At 47.8% G+C, this 17,950-nt stretch overlaps 2 protein-coding genes across 3 annotated transcripts in view; both read left to right on the top strand.

Moving 5' to 3' along the window:
• Cadm3 (cell adhesion molecule 3) overlaps nt 1–10,226 on the top strand; it is a 30,035-nt gene extending 19,809 nt beyond the window's left edge. For both annotated transcript variants that reach the window (XM_055613284.1, XM_055613285.1), the window contains 8 exons: nt 239–379; nt 875–1,027; nt 1,692–1,829; nt 2,154–2,324; nt 4,653–4,743; nt 5,181–5,350; nt 8,178–8,303; nt 9,064–10,226. In XM_055613284.1, coding sequence (XP_055469259.1) covers nt 239–379; nt 875–1,027; nt 1,692–1,829; nt 2,154–2,324; nt 4,653–4,743; nt 5,181–5,350; nt 8,178–8,303; nt 9,064–9,182 — 1,109 coding nt within the window. In that variant the 3' untranslated portion in view covers nt 9,183–10,226. The remainder of the gene's footprint in view (nt 1–238; nt 380–874; nt 1,028–1,691; nt 1,830–2,153; nt 2,325–4,652; nt 4,744–5,180; nt 5,351–8,177; nt 8,304–9,063) is intronic.
• Nucleotides 10,227–10,295: 69 nt separating this feature from the next.
• Nucleotides 10,296–14,231, top strand: Ackr1 (atypical chemokine receptor 1 (Duffy blood group)). Its single transcript, XM_055613287.1, has 2 exons — nt 10,296–12,763; nt 13,213–14,231. Exons 1-2 carry the CDS (start codon nt 12,737–12,739, stop codon nt 14,179–14,181), a joined length of 996 nt encoding a protein of 331 aa, XP_055469262.1. The 5' UTR covers nt 10,296–12,736; the 3' UTR covers nt 14,182–14,231.
• The last annotated feature ends 3,719 nt before the right edge of the window (nt 14,232–17,950 follow it).

Genomic DNA, 17,950 nt, shown 5'->3' with positions numbered 1-17,950 from the left:
TTCGGTGTTTGTGACCCTGTCCGCTCATCCAACATTCAACAAGGGGTGATGCTTTCTGTGTATCCAAAGCAAGAGAAGATGAGGTCTGTCTCCCTTCCCTGCCACCACCACCTCTGTTCCTTCACTAATGAAGCCTTAAGCCTTGGGTAGCCTGAATTAGATAAGGTGGACTGTGGCGCAGTGATGGGCAGACATCCTCAGGGATCCTCAGAAAACTAACTCTACTCTGCCTCTGCAGATAGCCAGCCCTGGACATCCGATGAGACCGTGGTGGCTGGCGGCACGGTGGTGCTCAAGTGCCAAGTGAAAGACCATGAGGACTCATCCCTGCAGTGGTCTAACCCTGCCCAGCAGACTCTATATTTTGGGGAGAAGAGAGGTAGGGGCCCAGAGGCTGAGGGAAATCCTCTGTGTAGTCCAGAGAAACATGGGGTGTGTTATTTGAAAAAAAAAAAAAGCAACGAATTGAGAGCTCCTTAGTTGTTTACAGAGAAAAACGAATCTGTGTGTCAGCTGTGACCTCAGCCATGCTTAGTCTTATAGGGTCTGGGAGTAGTTTCACCACAAAGAAAAACTTACGAGAGCTGACATCAGGTAACACCAGGCCTTTCCTAAGTAATTACATAAGACACAGACTATAATACTAGCTTCTTAAGCAACTATGCCTAGCGACAGAATGATTCTGTCTTAATTCAGAAGTCATTTTGTTTTGTTTTGTTTTTTTTGATTGTTTGTTTGTTCTGTTTTTTTTTTTGTCCTCCACCCACACTCCTCCACCTATCCTTTCCCCTTAATGATATTAGCCCAGGAATGGAGGGTGAGTATGCAAGGCACTGGTAGACTCCTGACTCTCAGTTCTCCTGATTTTCGCCAGCCCTTCGAGATAACCGGATTCAGCTGGTTAGCTCCACTCCCCATGAGCTCAGTATCAGCATCAGCAACGTGGCCCTGGCAGACGAGGGCGAGTACACATGCTCCATCTTCACTATGCCTGTGCGAACCGCCAAGTCCCTCGTCACTGTGCTCGGTGAGGCTCCCAAACCCCCGTGTCTCCACAGCATGCTGCTTTGCAAACAAACCTCCCTCAGTCAGTCCCCAAAGCTTCCCAGAACCAGGCAGGCCTCCAATAATATCAGAAAAGTTCTGCACGCTTCCCTTTAAAATACGAGGAAAACAGAGTTCTGTTCTGCAGCGCTTACTATTTGATCTGGAGCAAATCTCGTTCTTTAAACATAAACTTCATAATTTATAGCAAAGAATGGTCATCCCACATCACTCCCAAAATTATATGGGAGAAGCGTGAGATCTATACGCCATGCCCAATTCTAACTTCCGAGAACACGTTGTTTAGTTGTTCGAGTACACTTACCGTGATGCTGTGTTCTAATTTCTATCTCTCCTCTCTTATGCCTCTCACAACCTGTGTGGTCACCTCCCTGCACTCTGGGCTACCCAGTCACTATCATCCTTTAAGCATGGCACCCTCATCCCTCTAGCTGTCCTAAGGAAGACTTATCCTCAGGAGACAGATTAAAGGGAATGTTGACTCGTTTATACTTCTACCCATTTTATGAACCAAAGTAAACCCCAGATGCCCTGACCCTTATAGAGGACATATCTATAGGGAGAGCTTGAAGTGTGACTTCATGGTGCCTCTCCGTGCTATCCTGGACATCCCCTATGCATGGCAGGAATCCCACAGAAGCCCGTAATCACCGGTTATAAGTCGTCATTGCGGGAAAAGGAGACAGCCACTCTCAACTGTCAGTCTTCCGGGAGCAAACCTGCAGCCCAGCTCACCTGGAGGAAAGGTGACCAAGAACTCCATGGTGAGTAGCTCCTGCTGTGGGGTTACAGGAAGGCGGTGGTGCAGGGAAGGGGTGGCGGAAGTATGTTTAGACATGACATGGAAGAAAGAGTGAAGATGAAGAAAGCGAAAGGCAGATTATGTTGTATATGTGTGTGTCAGGCTCTACATTCTCTTTACACAACTATATCCATTTGAAAAACTTTTAAGTTTGTCCTAGAAAGACTCGGAATCCGTAGGGAGCAGACAGTATCTGTATGTTATGATAATGTCTATCTGTGTACACTTACAGTGTCTGTGTGTGTGTGTGTGTGTGTGTGTGTGTGTGTCTGTCGCTGCATTCCAGGGGAGCAAACACGAGTCCAGGAAGATCCCAACGGGAAGACCTTCACCGTGAGCAGCTCAGTGTCCTTCCAGGTTACCCGGGAGGACGACGGAGCAAACATCGTGTGCTCCGTGAACCACGAATCTCTCAAGGGAGCTGACAGATCCACCTCTCAGCGCATTGAAGTTTTGTGTATGTCATGGGCTTTGGGGTGAGAAGGACCAGGTGTGAGATAGGGAGTGAAGAAGAGAAAAGTGCTTCCAGCTGCATGCGTAGAAGCAGCATGGGCAGTTAAGGCAGCAAGCAAGGCTTCAGGAAAGAGGCCCTGTAGTAAACGCTGCAGGCAGGCGTGGAGAGCTGAGGTCTCTGTCTCAGTGTCTGCTTGGGCTGCAGGGGAGCAGCCACAAAGTGTAAACAGCTGGGTCGGGCTAGAGTACAATAAAACTTTATTTATAAAAGCTAGCAGCTGGCAAGGTTTGGCCCACAGGCAAAGTTTACCAGCCCTTGGGCTACAGTGGTGAAATGGCACTAGACTGTAAGCGGTGGGGGTTACAGTCACGGGGCCTTGGGGCATAGTTACCAGTCTGCACGGCACTCCATGCGGGTTGGGTGATGGGCAGACAGCTCTCCCCACTCATCTGGGTTGTTTATTTGCAAAATGAGAGAGGTGATGAGGTTGGCCATCATCGCAGCCTCTGCTCACTCTAACATTGTGTGCAGTCAGGAGGCGTGGGTCAGAGAGAAGCACAATCCTCTCAAATGTTGGCACATTCCGAGGGCTTTCACCTCCCAGTCATTTCTCTGTTTGCCCCAGTGTCGCGCTTCAGCTTGGGGTTCCGATCTAACACGGCCAGTTGTCAGGGCTGCTGCTACGTCCTTTCTCTACACCTCTTCATCCTCCTCATGGACTCTGCCTTTAGTAACAGTAGGGAATGTCTGAAGAGGTTAGAATATTTGTAAATTTCTCATCTGAGGAAATCTGGAAGCTTTTTCATAGGAACTTTCCTGTATGGAAAGTAAAAGGAATAATTGACCTGTGCAAGTTTGGAGGCATATATGCAACAGTACATTTCTTTTCCTAATTTACCAAAAGATTGGGAAATTAAAAAAAAAAAAAAGAAAAACATAGCTAGAGCTTTTAATCTCCTTATGGAAGACACAAGCTGATTAATTTCCTAACCCCGGTGCCATTTAATCAGTAGCTAGACCCTTTATTCAAACTTTAGCATGAGTTAATTTTGGACAGTACCATGGTCCGTTTGGATGACACTCAATCAGCAGGCTCATGACAAGCCTTCTAGCCATACTGATACAGACAAGCTTCATTGCCTTGACCAGAGCATATAATCTCTCTGCGAGCCTGAGTTATGCTGAGAGTAAGTAGAATAATATACACAAAACTACCCTGAGTTATGCTGAGAGTAAATGGAATAATACATACAAAATAACTCTACAAACTTTCAAGCTCTAAATTGCTGTAAAGTGTTTCTGTATTTACTAGTTCCAAGTGTGAGGCACTGAGCCTTGGGCAGTTCCCTTGATTTCTGGTTCCCTGGCCATAACTGAAACATACTTTTATGCCACTGAAGTCCCAAAGGGTCCTCTCTTAGATACCAGGCCATCTGGCTATTACTCTCCAGGGTTCCCTTTGGCTTGTGGTCAGCAATCAGTCAGCCTTCCAGGTGCTATGCTAGAGGTTTCTTTAGCTGTGAATCTCTGGAATACCCATTCGCTCACCTGGCCTGGCTCTTTCTGTCCTGTCTGATTTAACTGAAGCATGTTCATTAACTGCTTGTTAAGGTTGGCTCTGTCCTTGGGGAAAGTGTAGCCTCTTTATCTGTGGTTCCAAACCAGCATCTGGTCACATTGTTCTCAGCCACCATCTGGACCCAGCCTCCAAAGCAGTCTTTTGGCATCAATGACAGATGTCATTATTCCCTCACAGGCCCATGTATATTGTCTCAGGCCTTTTTTTTTTTTTTTTTTTTTTTCAGCCAAAATATGACCCTCACCCCTTACTGTTTCCGCGCTCTCATTCCATGTTTGGACTGACTATTCAAAGCAATGTTTTGTGTTCAAGTGTTGCTTTCACTCCTAAGCCCCCTTGCAGAGCAGACAGAACTGAAAGGTTGTGAACTCAGTCAGTGTCAAGTTCACTTTCTTTGTTCATTTAAAAATATGTATTAGGCCCTGTGTATGTGCCAGGCACTTTCGCTAGGCATGAATAAACCATGGGTTCTCCCCAGCTCTGCCGAGACAGCCTGTAGGCCCTATGGAGGGCAGCCTGCCTGGAATGCAATCACTCAGAGGTTGAGTTGCAGCGGGTTGCTCTTACAGTGGATGGCAGTCATAGTCTGTGTTCACAAGAGCCAGGGGGAGGAAGGTCTTGTTTGCAGCCTCTCGAACTGCTGAGGCTTTGGAGGGCGGAGTCTGTAACATGTAAAACAGGCGATTCCAAGGGTTTAGGGATCTCCCAGGCAGAGTGGGGAGTTTTGTGCTGACCCCTGTGCTTCTCCGCAGACACGCCGACAGCCATGATTAGGCCGGAACCTGCTCATCCTCGTGAAGGCCAGAAGCTGTTGTTACACTGTGAGGGGCGTGGCAATCCAGTGTAAGAAGAGCAGCCTGTGGTCTCTGACATCCCCTCCATACTCTCAGACAGCCATCCTCACCACACAGCTTCCCTCCACCCACCCCCTGTCAAGGCATAACTCCCACTCCCCTAACTGCACAACAGCGCCTCTCCCTTATATCTACCGCAAAGCAGCAGAAGCAGGGTTGGAACATTCTTCAGCTCAGCTTCCTTGTTTCCCCTAAGGAACAAGGCCACAATAAGATACGGATCAGAACATCTCTACCTTCTCCAAACTGTACCCAGGACTGATACTCCCCCCCCCCACTCCCACCAATACCCACCCTTTGGCTCATATAGCATCTTAAATGCAGCTTAGCATCATCATACACCTCCTGACTATCCTGTTACCTGTTCATCTTAATTCCTCTGGTCCAGGCTATCCCAAGAACATCTCATCTTTTTTATCTTGATAGCCCCCAGCAGTACCTGTGGGTGAAGGAAGGCAGCGAGCCCCCACTGAAGATGACCCAAGAAAGCGCTCTCATCTTCCCCTTCCTGAACAAGAGTGACAGTGGCACCTATGGGTGCACAGCCACAAGCAACATGGGCAGCTACACAGCCTACTTCACCCTCAATGTCAATGGTGAGTCTCCTTGGCTCCTCTCTTCCCACAACTTCCTTCTCTGCCCATCTCCTGCTCTCCTGGTGGCAAAACTCTACCCTGTGTGGTAGTGGGGTAGATGGGAAATGCCCACTACTGGAAAGCATGGAACTATCGTTATCAACTGATGGAGAGAGTATCAACTTCATTTACGGGCCCTTCCTGAGGGCATGCGTGCTTGCTGAATAACTCCACCTCCTAGGATTATATATGGCACGTATGCTGCTGCCTACAGGTCCTTTACCAAGGACCCTTTCTGTACATTACAGTTCGGCCAAGAAGAAAAAGAAGCAAGCACTATCCTGAGAGTTGGTCTACTATGCTTCTCTAATGCTACGCCTCCCAAAGGGAAGGGGATTGCCTCTTCCCAAAATTCTTCTCAAAAACTGGAACCATCAGATACCTAGAAAGTTAGGTTCCTTAGTAAATAACTTCCCAGTTGGAGTAGAACAAGAATAGGAATGGTAACTCATAGTTGTAATTGCAGCGTAGGGAGGCAGAGTTGGCTTATTTCACTTGGTCAGCTCTCAGGTATTGAGAGATGACCCTACTCAAGAAATCAGGTAGATGGCATTCCTTTGGCCTGTACAGTTAATGCATGCACAGGCATGTACATTAGCACACGCATGTGCATATCCATACAAACACAAAAGATTCAAGGGACATGACAGGCTAGAAAAGAGGTAGCTTTAGGAGAAGTTAGTAGGGATTTTTTTTTTCTTTTCTTTTCTTATTTTGAAGAGATCAATGGCATTGAAGCCCTTCCAGAAAGTCTTCAAGCCTCTCGGCAGAGTAGAGGAAATACTGAAGAAACTTCACAGTCTTTCCTCATTTGAAATACCCAGTAAGGCAGGTAGTGGGGTCCCTAAGACTCAGGCTTCCAGGGATCAGAAAGAGGCCTGAGTGCCTGAGACCTGAATGTATACATTGGTGATTATGACTCCTGAGACAACCTCTCAGCCCATGGGAACTCCTCAACATAACAACCGGACTAGTGCAAGATTCCCAGTGCTACAGCAAGACACTGGGACCTAGGTTCAGTCTCTAGATATCTCCAGAGCAGTTGTGATGGTGACTGGCAGTAAAGAAAGTTTATGCGCAGTTGGTATCTTCCTGATCTTTCTGCCCTGGGCTAACAAGCTAAGCCGGAGTAGGTTGAAGGTTTGTGAGAGTGCTGACGCCTGGTGGCAGAAGGAGTTACTGCAGCCTCTTCGGGAATCCCCTGTGTGAAAACTTGCCAGGAATAAAAGGAAAAGTACATACACCTGAAGACAGGAGTTGGCTATTGACAACCCCAGAGGTCACTTTGACAGTGGAAGACTGTGTTTTTTCGAAGAAATTTTTACTTCTATAGCTTCCATAGAAAATATCCAGGATTGATTTTCACAGTGGGCCACAGTTCATGTTTCATCGCTCATCTTCCCTTAAATCACATCATTTCACCAGCTCTATCATGGAACAACTGGCCACCCTTGCCCTCTCTCCCAAGCCAAACATTAAAAAAAAAAGCATAAGTGTTTTCTTTTCAAATAAGGCATAGAAAGTCAAGGAACTAAAAGACTGGACCAGTCAAGCCTGAGGAAACAAGGTAGAGAAGAAAAAAAAATATGGAAGTCAATGAGGCTGAAAGACTCAAGCTGATTCCAAGGAAAAACAGCAGCCCTCCTTTGTGTGGGCAAGTTATAGCTGTAACTAATGTAACTATAGCAACATCAGAACTGTCCTGGGTTTCTGAACACAGTTGGGGCTTTCCTCTTGGTACAGGTTGTCCTATGGGATCAGTCTACACCTGTCATGAATGGTGACTTTTGTATAGCTAATGGAAGGAACACCAGTAATCATGGGAGAAATTGAATCTGTCCTTGTGTACAAACCTTTGGATGATGTCAAAGTAGAGATGAACTCCTGGACCTCCTTCCTTGGATAGGTCAGAAGATTGGATTTTCCTGGATCACTAATCTTCCTTTCCAAGAAGGAATTACTGAAGAAAAAGACTAGATATATTCAAGAGAGTATAGGCTGGAGAGTTATAGGAAGAAAGAATGAATACCAGGAGCAGAGATGTCAAATTCTTTGGGATAAAGTCCAGGTGTCACAGCCCTGATTGGGATAAGGATGTTTGGGCAGAGACTGATGTCCTGGGCTCATCCTAGAAAAGGGGATGCTTTCCTAAGTCATATCAGATTATAACTTTGTTCTCTAGGGAAGCTTACAAGTCTTGTATACTGGTGGCATGGTCTAGCATTCTTTTTTGCAAGGAGTTGTCCAACTGCTTAATTCTTGGATCCATTGGCTTTTACTGTTTCTTCCCCATCTGATCTTCAGTCTATGCACAAGTGGCAAAGAATTCCCAAAAGGGGCTAGTGCAGAATACGAGACAAGATATTCAAAGACATGGGAGATAGTCATGGAAGAGGAAAACACAGGTGTGTGTTGGGGGGGGGGAGAGAGAGAGAGAAAGAAGGGAGGAGGCTGGGGTAGAGAAGAGGGAGGAAGAGAATTTTGATATTGGTCATAGGCATTAAAGTAATGATCTCTGACTAAGGTCAAGCTTTGATGCCAAGAAAGCAACTTGTTCAGTGAAAGCTGATTTGTTTATTGCCTGGTGAATACATTAATTTTCTTTAACAATTACTATGGTGATATCCACTTGAGTACTAACTAAGGCATGTACCCTGTTCTTGCATACAACTCCTGGGTTCTCCTGATGTTGGTGTCTATTCTCTTCTGTGAGATCAACCCCAGGCAAAATCAGCATGTGAGTTAAAAGTCCTCCCCAGCTCTAACTGTATGTCTGTCTTCCCTGCAGACCCCAGTCCGGTGCCCTCATCCTCCAGCACCTACCACGCCATCATCGGAGGGATCGTGGCTTTCATTGTATTCCTGCTGCTCATTCTGCTCATTTTCCTTGGACATTATTTGATCCGGCACAAAGGTCAGAGGCCTCAGGAGGACTTGGGTGGGTGGGTGTCAGGAAAGGACAGACAGCAAGAGGGCTTCAGAAATGTCCCTGTAAACTCACTCAGCCCCCTTGGGTGTCTTGAGAAAGAAATGCAGCCAACCCCTGCGATCACGGGGCGACCTCACAGTCAAGCCTGATCACTTGGTAATCATCCAAGCACAATCCAACCTACCCACTCAGCCAGCTGCTCCTCAGTGCTCCGCCTTCATGTCTCTTCTAACCAGTCTTTAGCTCCTTCCTTCTTGCCCTGTCTTCTTTTCCATCTGTTTAGCTTCTTTTCCCTTCTTTGATCTCTTTACTCTTCCTCCTCTCCCATATCTTTTCTTTGCTCTGTTTTACTTTCCCTCCTAGTCTGTTACTACTTCCAACCAGCAGCCTAGCCGCCTAGATTGGTCATGTCTAAGTCATACATCCAGTCCACATGTACATATATAGACACACACACACACGCAGGCACGCACGCACACACACACGCACACAAATGTCTCTTATATGCCTTGCTTACATTATAGATGAGATTTTGGTTAGGGGTAGGATTCATTATTCATGGGGGTGTGGTCAGGTGAGGATTGTTGGCAGCAAAATGCAAATTACCGAACACGGGGTGGAAGAAAGCTCCAGGCAAGAGAAAGATGAGATGAGCAATGTGTGAGTGGGTGGGTAGGAAAGTGGGCAGGGTGGACTTTCAGAGGCTGAGAAGCTTCTGAAAAGAGGAGCTTCTGTCTCCACACAGGAACCTACCTGACACACGAAGCGAAGGGCTCCGACGACGCCCCAGATGCGGATACAGCCATCATCAACGCAGAAGGCGGGCAGTCAGGAGGGGACGACAAGAAGGAGTATTTCATCTAGGGGCACCCACACACCTTCTGCGCCCCCCAGGGGCCCCATGGGGACTGCTGGGCTGTCACCAACCTGGACTTGTACAGAGCGACCCCAGGGCCGCCCCTCCCGCTTGCTCCCTGGCCCACCCAGCCCCCTGTACAGAATGTCTGCTTTGGGTGCGGTTTTGTACTCGGTTTGGAATGGGGGGGGAGGAGGGCGGGGGGGAAGGGTGGGTTGCCCTCAGCCCTTTCCGTGGCTTCTCTGCGTTTGGGTTATTATTATTTTTGTAACAATCCCAAATCAAATCCGTGTCCAAGGCTGGAGAGGCAGGGGCCATGGGGCTGAGGAGAGCAACAAACCGGCAATGTTCAGAGAAGGAAGTTGGAGGGATTAGAAATGAATGAGGAGTAGCGCTGGTTTGGAGGGTGGGGACCTTAACACAGCCCTCCTTCCATTCTCGCAACAAATCAGCCTCCCGGGTGGCTCCAAGGAACCTGGGAATGGAAGTAGGAGCTTGTGGCGGCTCTTCCTCTGCCAGCCATGTACTACAGACAGGGAGACAGGTATTATTGGAGTGACCAACCTCTTCCATTACGTAAGAAAGGACTGAGTAGGAGAGTCTTCAAGAAGATGTGACCTGAAGACAGCATGCGGCCACACAGGGATCCTGGGCTTCAACATGTCCCTCTCAGAGAGAGTAGATTTCAAGGGAGAGAGGATTGTGGAAATGGCCCTATCCACCCATTGCCCTGACATGATGAACCAAGCTAGGCTCTTTTAATCTGCCCTTGGGGGACAGTATAGCTCAGCTTTCTCTCCTAGCTCCAGCAGCTGTGGAAAGAGGCAGCGGTGAGCCTGAACAAGTGTCTGCTGCCCCCACCATGGAGGGGCCCAAAACTCTTACCCAAGACCCTGGACTGTTGCACGGCAACCGCATTGCTCGGCAACTCCTCCTCCTCCACCCTGTGTCACCCTGTGCCCTTTCCTGCTCCCTGTGCCAGCCCTCAGTCCCTCCTCCCTCAGCAGCCAGGCAGACATGACAACAAAATTACTAAAAGGAGCTTCACTGCAGTGAGCTGTTTCCTGCCCAAACCGAGGGAATAATGTGAACTCTGTGCATGTGTGTATGTGTGTGAGTGTGTGTGTATGTGTTTGTGTGTGTAAGTGTGCATGGCTGTGTGTAGATGTGTGTTTATGTGAACAAGAAGCAAAGAGATTGAGAAGAAGGACAGGGGTCCTGGGTGTGTGCAAAAGGCATGGGACAAGTGAGGTGGGTTTTGGGAGTGGATGGTTTCTAGTCAGGGTTTGTTTACGGTGGGAGGCTGCTCCATCCAAGTCATTCCCAAACCACTCTAGATGTCTATCTGAGAAAGAGAGGGGTCCCAGTATGTGGTTTGCCCTGCTGTGCATTTGGCCCTCTCTGAAATACCACACTTTCACCACCCTTCCCTGGACCTCCTGTCTCTGAGCCACGGAGCCGGGCCCACAGCCTCCGCTATGCACCCTCAAGTCTCTCCCTGGCACTGACCCTGGATTCCCATCCTCTCTGACTAGAGAACTGAATCCCCCTCACAGCTTTTAGTTTACCGTCTTCCTTCTTATGGCCAAGCTGGTTGCTGTGGAGATGAGATTGCTCACCCTCTCCATCCCGGCTGGCCTGTCCCTTAGACCTAGGATGCTCTTGGCATCCCTCTCCCCACCCTCCAGCATGTCCTCCCTGCTCTGACAACAGGTGTGCAAAATGGGGCAGCTGCAATCCAGCAGGCCTGCCCACTCCTTCAGTTCAGGTAATACCTTCATAAATCTTCCAGCCCTTGGTTAGGGTCCTGGGCACTCCAGGCAGCTCCTTGCTTAAGCCAGGACTTCTCCTCTTATAGCAGCAAGGGAGTCCTGGGCCTCCACGCTGGGCTCATTTTTAGGCTCCTTGTCTCCCAGCACCTGCTTTTGGGAAAGCGACTTTTCCTCTTTGAGCTGAACCACTCTGTCCATATTACACAGAAGCCATATTTGTACCAGGCGGGGCGGGGAGGGGGGACGGGGCCGTTGTGCTGTGTGTGTCTGTCCGTGGGCAGGGGTGGGGGAAGGGAGCAGGGAAGGGATCGTGTATCTTTATAATCTTTCTAACTCTCCTGTGCTAATCTCAGAGGGACCACCCTCAATATATCTGGATTATCCATGTGGTCAGGCTGCCTCCTTTCTGCTACTCTCACTGCTGGCTGGGCTGCATGCAAATGAGGACTGTCCTCATGTCCCTGGCACCTGCCACTCAAAGGATACTGCCTCTTTGCCATGCCACTCTCTGGAGCACCTGTGAGTGGGGTCAAGGGAGAGTGTCTGAGTCTTTTGCTTTCTGAAGTACATTTGCATTTAAAGCGTGTCATCCAACTGCTACCCTGTTACCCTCTGTCCAGCAAGGCTGACCAACACAGGGGTGGAGGTGAAAACTCCACCCACACCATCCAGGAAGTAGAGCTTCACCATTTTTTACCAGATTCCCTTTCTATCTCCCTCCTGTTAAACCTGAAAATTGACCTTAGTAATCAATTCTTCTGAAGCTCAGTCTGAGAGGCTTAATGGGAAGCTACATATGGGAGCACGTATCCTGTATTTCTCCTGGCCAGAGAAACGCCAGTTCTACCTTCCATCAAAAACTTTACGTATTGCTAAGATGCCAAGCTAATGAAGTATTCTTACAGCCTGTGTGTCTCACAACAGAATATGAATAGAGATTACCCAGTGGGCTATAGTCTCACATTAAAGTATGCTATCCCGTGATCCCCCTGAGACTATTTTGATGTGTCAGACCATGTGTTCTGCCTGGTGTGAGAGATGCATTCATTGAGTCCATAGGTGGTGAGGCAAATGCTCAATTGCTCCCTGAAGGAGAGTCCTTAAAGAGCCTTGACAGGCCTCCAGTCTTCTGTCCCTCTTACCTCTAGATAAGAATGCGCACACCCAGGCACCACCCAGCACCTAGGACACAGATGGGAGCACACTGATACCCAACACAAGCATACAGATAAATAGGTGTGTTCCTCTGCCACACACAAAAGGCCTTCAGTTAAATGCATATTCTCAGTCTGGACAGAACCAACAGCAAATACCATTATCATGACTTCTCCCAAACAAGGGAACTTTTGAACTTTTTCCTTGGATGTCATTCAAAGGAATTGAGAACACAGAGAGTCATCAGATTCCTGGTCACTCCAACTTCCCAGCACTTCTCTCTCTTATCTCTGCTTCACAAGTCACCCCTGGCCCCTCATCCTTCCCTTTCTGGAAAAAGCCTTGATTTCTACCTTGCCTCCTTTGGGGAAATTCTCCCCTTTGTGGACCTCACCATGTTCTTTTCCTGAGGCCATTCTGACCAGCCAGATCCAACTTCAAAACAGGAAGCTCTGTGACAGAGTGCTATATGAACCCAAGTAGGAAGTAGGTGTGACACCCCCCCCCCCACACACACACCCAGGCACTGCCCAGAACTTGAGAGCATTCTTTAGCCCTGGGTACTTATCTTGGAGCCACCGCTGCTGACAGAGAGTCCGGGCCCTGTACTCTGCCTTCCCTGAACCTGCAGTGCCATGGGGAACTGTCTGCACCCACAGCAGGTGAGTGTGGGGCCATGCCTCTGTCCCACTGCTCCTTTTACTTACTTACTTCTCTGTGCTTTATGCCCTTCCCTTTTCTCATCATCCTCTACCCCTGTGTTTTCTCTGTTTCTGATTCAGAAGTCTTTCCCTTTTCTTTCCTGTTTCCTGTTCCCACCCTATTTCTTCTCTCTCCACCTTTCAGCCAGTCCCAGCAGATTTCTTCTCATCTTTCCTCCATCCTTCTGTTCTTCTAAGTCTCTCTACGGCTCCAGTGGGGCTTCTCCCTGGCTCTGACCATTCAGGTTCCTTAGCTTCCCCCTTCATCACAGTCACTGCACCCAACTCCTTCAGGCAGATCCTCTGTCTTCCAAACCCAAGTCCCCCCCATCCATCCGTCCATCCCTGAGTGTACCCTCTTTATTGAGGTGCTAGATACCCTGACTCTCCCTTCTGGGTATACCCTGTAGGTGGACACGAGTGAACTTCAGTTTATTTTGGAGAACTGGAATTATACGGCTGAGGATAACTTCTCCTATGAAAATCTGGATTACTACAGCGTGGTGGGAGCTGCTCCCTGCCACTCCTGCAACCTGCTTGAGAAGTTTTCACTGCCCTTCTTCATCCTCGCCAGTGTCTTAGGCATGCTGGCAAGCGGTGTGGTCCTCTTCGCAATTCTCAAACCCCTCTTTCACTGGCAGATCTGCCACAGCCGGCCCATTCTGGCACAGTTGGCAGTAGGCAGTGCCCTCTTCAGTGATGCGGTGCTCATCCTGACACCAGGCTTAAACACTGCCCAGAGCACAGCCCTGTGTGGCCTGGGCTACTGGGTCTGGTATACTTCAGCTTTTGCCCAGGCTCTGCTGATTGGATGCTATGCATGCCTGAACCCCAATCTGAGCATGGGTCAAATTCCTGGCCTCACCTTGGGACTTACTGTGGGACTTTGGGGAACAGCTGGTCTCTTAGGGCTACCAGTCACCCTGGCCAGTGATGTTTACAATGGTGTCTGCACCCTTCCGTCCAGTAGGGACCTGAAAGCTTTGAAGTACACACATTCTGCGATCTGCTTTATCATCTTCAATGTATTGCCTCTGGCCCTTTTGGTAGCCAAGGGGCTGAAGAAGTCACTGAACAAGGGTCTAGGCCCCTGGGTTAGTGTCCTGTGGTTCTGGTTCATTTTCTGGTGGCCTCACGGCATAGTTCTCATATTTGATACTTTGGTGAGGTCCAAAATCATACTTTTGCAATCGTGTCCATCCCAGCAGATTCTTGATGCAATTTCGGACCTGGCAGAAGCACTGTCTGTATTACACTGTGTGGCTACACCCCTGCTCCTGGCGCTGTTCTGCTACCAGACCACCCGTAAATCTTTGCCCTCTCTGTCTCTCCCCACAAGACAGTCTTCTCATGTGGAGGTCTTTGTGGGCAAATCCTAGTTCCTCACCCACATGTCAACTTAAATTAAAGTCTATACTGCTTTTATGAAGTGGGTGCTCTCTTATTTTGTCTGGAGTTAAAGAGAAGGAAACCCACCTTGGAGAGAAAGGAGGGTGATGCATGCCTGGCTATCCTGCTTCTAGAGCTGTCCTGGAAGGAAGAGAATGGTGGATAAGCATCCTCAGGGAACACACATGTTCTCTTGAGGTGAGTGATTGCTGTCTTCTTGCGGGAACAGAGAAGAGAAGCAATTGCGTGAGTGGAGAAGATGAACTTTTAAGACTACATGTCAAGGCTTAACCAGCAAAAGAAATAGAAGCCATTACAGCAAACAAGTGGAGTGGGTATAGAAACCAAAGGAAGGTGGGGCAGAGGTGAGTGGCAGACAGCAAAGCCCTAAGAAATAGCACTGCTACCCTGTCTGACCCTCTCAGGCATTTCTTATTTTCTTTGTCCTCTCTGGCTTTGTTTGGAGGTCAGAGAGGTGTAAATGAAAGAAGAATGCTCAGGGACACTGGGGAGCAGTTGCCCTGTTAGGGCTGCCAGTCACCTTGGCCAGTGATGGTTCCAATGGCCTAGTCCAGGGCATAAAACAAGATAGCGTAAAATGTTCCTTCTTAGGTGCTGTCTTTTGCAAATTAATTCTTCATCATGACCTAGACAACACCCCATCTTCTTGCTCCCCTCTTCTCTTTCTGTCTCTTCCCTCCTTTCCTCCCTCTCTCCTTCCTTTCCTTCCCCCTCTCTCTGCATGCACGTATGCACTCTTGAAGGTTTCTTTCATTACCATGTCCTTGATTCCTCTGTATGTTTCTCTCTCTCTCCCTCTCCCTCTCCCTCCCTCTCTCTCTCTCTCTCTCTCTCTCTCTCTCTCTCTCTGTGTGTGTGTGTGTGTGTGTGTGTGTGTGTGTGTGTGTGAATGCATGTGTGCTTGGGCAAATGTGAATTTGTATATTAGTCCGCATGTCCCTGTCCATGTGTCCGTGTGTCTGTGTGTGTGTGTTCTTGCAGGTTTATTCTTCTTCATGACTCTTCTCCCTCCCGTGTGTGTGTGTGTGTGTGTGTGTGTGTGTGTGATGCATGTACATCTGTCTCTCAATCTGTGAGGAACCATATCCCTGCTAGAATAGCTGCCTGAACGCAGGAAAACGTGTCTATGCATGAGCTTACATCTCAGTCAGTATCTGCAGTACACACACTCTTGTGTATGCACAAGCCTCTTGCAGAGCCCCCTTCCCAACTTAATTCTGTTCCCCATCTATTCAGGCTACGAGAACAGTAATCCTTATTCAATAAGTTCGTTCACCTTGGTGTTTATGTCCAGCCTTTCTGCATGTGGTGAAAAGAAGGAAGAGATCCTGATGTTACAAATGGTGAAGCCTCTAAAAGGAAGACAACCTGTCCCAATTCATCTTCTGACTGGAATTGCTCAAGTTTCCCTTTCAAAGCCCAGCTCTCAAAAGGAGCCTTTACTCTACACCAGTCATTTTTTTTTTATCTCCACCTCTTATGCACCCCACTATCCTTTACCCTACACCAGTCTTTTTTTTTTCATCTCTTATACACCCCACTAGCCTAGGAAATCTGTCCCCTACACGTGCCCAATTCTCTGTCTGCTTGTAACTTTGTAGGGCTTTCTCCATGCTTTACTTAGCAAGGCTTGGGTAATCATTAGGAGGACAGCAAGCAAAACCCTCTTCATACGGAGCACTCTTAACGCAGGCAAACTCACCCTTGTACCTGGAAAAGCCACAGAAGGAGCTTCTTCCTGCAGCCCACCTCAAGCCCACCCAGGAAAACTTGAGTAGGTATTTACATCAGTCTGAATCCACTTAACAGGCTTTCCATACTTTCAAAGATGCTCTCTACTGTTCTCTTTCCTACAGTATCTGTGCATGACTTTCTGGGCTTAAGGATTGAGAGGAAAGTGCACAAACGGGGCAGAAGTGACTTAAAACATCCTAGGCTGGAGGGTGCAGAAGGATCAGGGAATTTTCCTGGGTGGGTGCCTTGACAAAGCCTCTAAATCTCCCTCCTCTGGTCTCTTAGCAACCACCAGGTTTAGTTCCTGATTGGTGCATCATAAATTGAAAGGCGGGATTGTGGGACCGATTGAGACGCGGGAGACACTCTGAAACATAAAGAAAGATAAAGAAAAGGAGGGAAAAGAAAATAATTTGCAGACCTGAATTATGTTCAGGTCTCCAACCACAGGGACAGTGAATGTGTCCTAGTGTTTTCTTTTTTTTCTGGTTACTTTCTAGTTGCCATTTACGTGCACACAAACACACACACAAGCACACACACACACACACACACACACACACACACACACAGACACACACAGTCTCTAACTGCTCTCTCAATCTTTTCAGATGTTCCTTTCCTCTCTTACAAGGGGCTAGATTTAGAGGCCGACCTAATTGAAGGGGTGGTAAGGCTGCTCTGACTCCCAGATTTTTCTAATGTTCAGGGGAGACTTGGCCTAGCACTGTCTATTCTGCCATGATCCCATAGTCCCAGATGGATCCCGCTCCTCAGTAAGTCTGGGTTGAGAGAGTCCTACTGATAGCTAACAGCTATCACATCTCTTGCAAAGGGAAGGCAGAAACAGAAGCCAGCAGCTGATAAGAGGTCACAGTGGGTTGGAAGCAAGAATGCTTAGCATTATCTCCTCATTGCCCTCCCCCACTTCTCTGCCTTGCTCAGGGCCCTTTGGGACTGCCCTTTTCCTGCCACTTTGTATATTGCAGATGGCTAGTTCATCCTTATGTCTGACTCTGACTTCAACCAGTCCCAGAAGCTTTCCTCTGGGACTTGCTATCCAGACACACTTAACCCAAAATGGGGTACCACTCTAAATTGGCTTGGAACTTGGCATCTTTCGTGCAGCCCTTCAGGAATACAAATCCTGTTTCCTTAGAATTTAATCTAATGGTTGGCAGGGATTTTAGCTGTGTATGAGTTATTTGGCCTCCTGGCTAAGAAAAAAAATAAAAACATTCCTCTCAGAAAGATGAGAGTCAGGGAAACAAGCTCTGGGGAATATATAAAGCCCTAGGGAGGGTCAATTTACATTAAGGAGAAAGACTTTTTTCTTTAGGAAAGTTTGAATATCACATTGATGCTTATAATTCATTTATTTCTGGCTGAGCCCCACACCCTAGAGGATTTAAGAAACAAATGCATGTTTCCTAAATTTTTTCATCTACCACCATACCTCTACCCTCCTTCTCTATCTCCCAACACCTTTCTTCTGCAGCCTCCGAGGAATTCTCACTGAGAACTTCTGTGGGATTTCAAACCCAATTCATCGCCAACTCTAATTGCCAGGAATTTGCATGAAAACTATCCTATGCTATCTAATTATTCTGACAACAGCAGTCCGCCGTCTGGGCACGAGGAGAATCGCAGTTTTAATTAACAATAATGCACCTTGCAGATGAATGTGACTGTTTAGGTTAATTAACAAGTCCAAGTGTCTCCAAATCATCTTCTAGACATCTATGGGATTTGGGTGGGAGAGGTACGGAGCACACAGTGGGTGGGGTATTTAAAAAAAATTCAGTTCAGGAAGGGGAAGAGGGAACCGCAAGGAGAAGCTCCCAGACACTTGGGATAGGTTTGGGGACAACACACTGTTGCAAGAGATCAGGCATCCTTTGTGCCACCTTTACATTTAGAACATGCTTTCTATTTATCTATCTATCTATCTATCTATCTATCTATCTATCTATCTATCTATCTATCTATCTATCTATCTATCTA

This window comes from Psammomys obesus, unplaced genomic scaffold (assembly GCF_907164565.1).
Source record: "Psammomys obesus unplaced genomic scaffold, mPsaObe1.curated_primary_1811, whole genome shotgun sequence".
In the NCBI taxonomy this organism is placed as follows: domain Eukaryota; kingdom Metazoa; phylum Chordata; class Mammalia; order Rodentia; family Muridae; genus Psammomys; species Psammomys obesus.
This window is presented reverse-complemented; position numbering and strand designations above follow the sequence as displayed.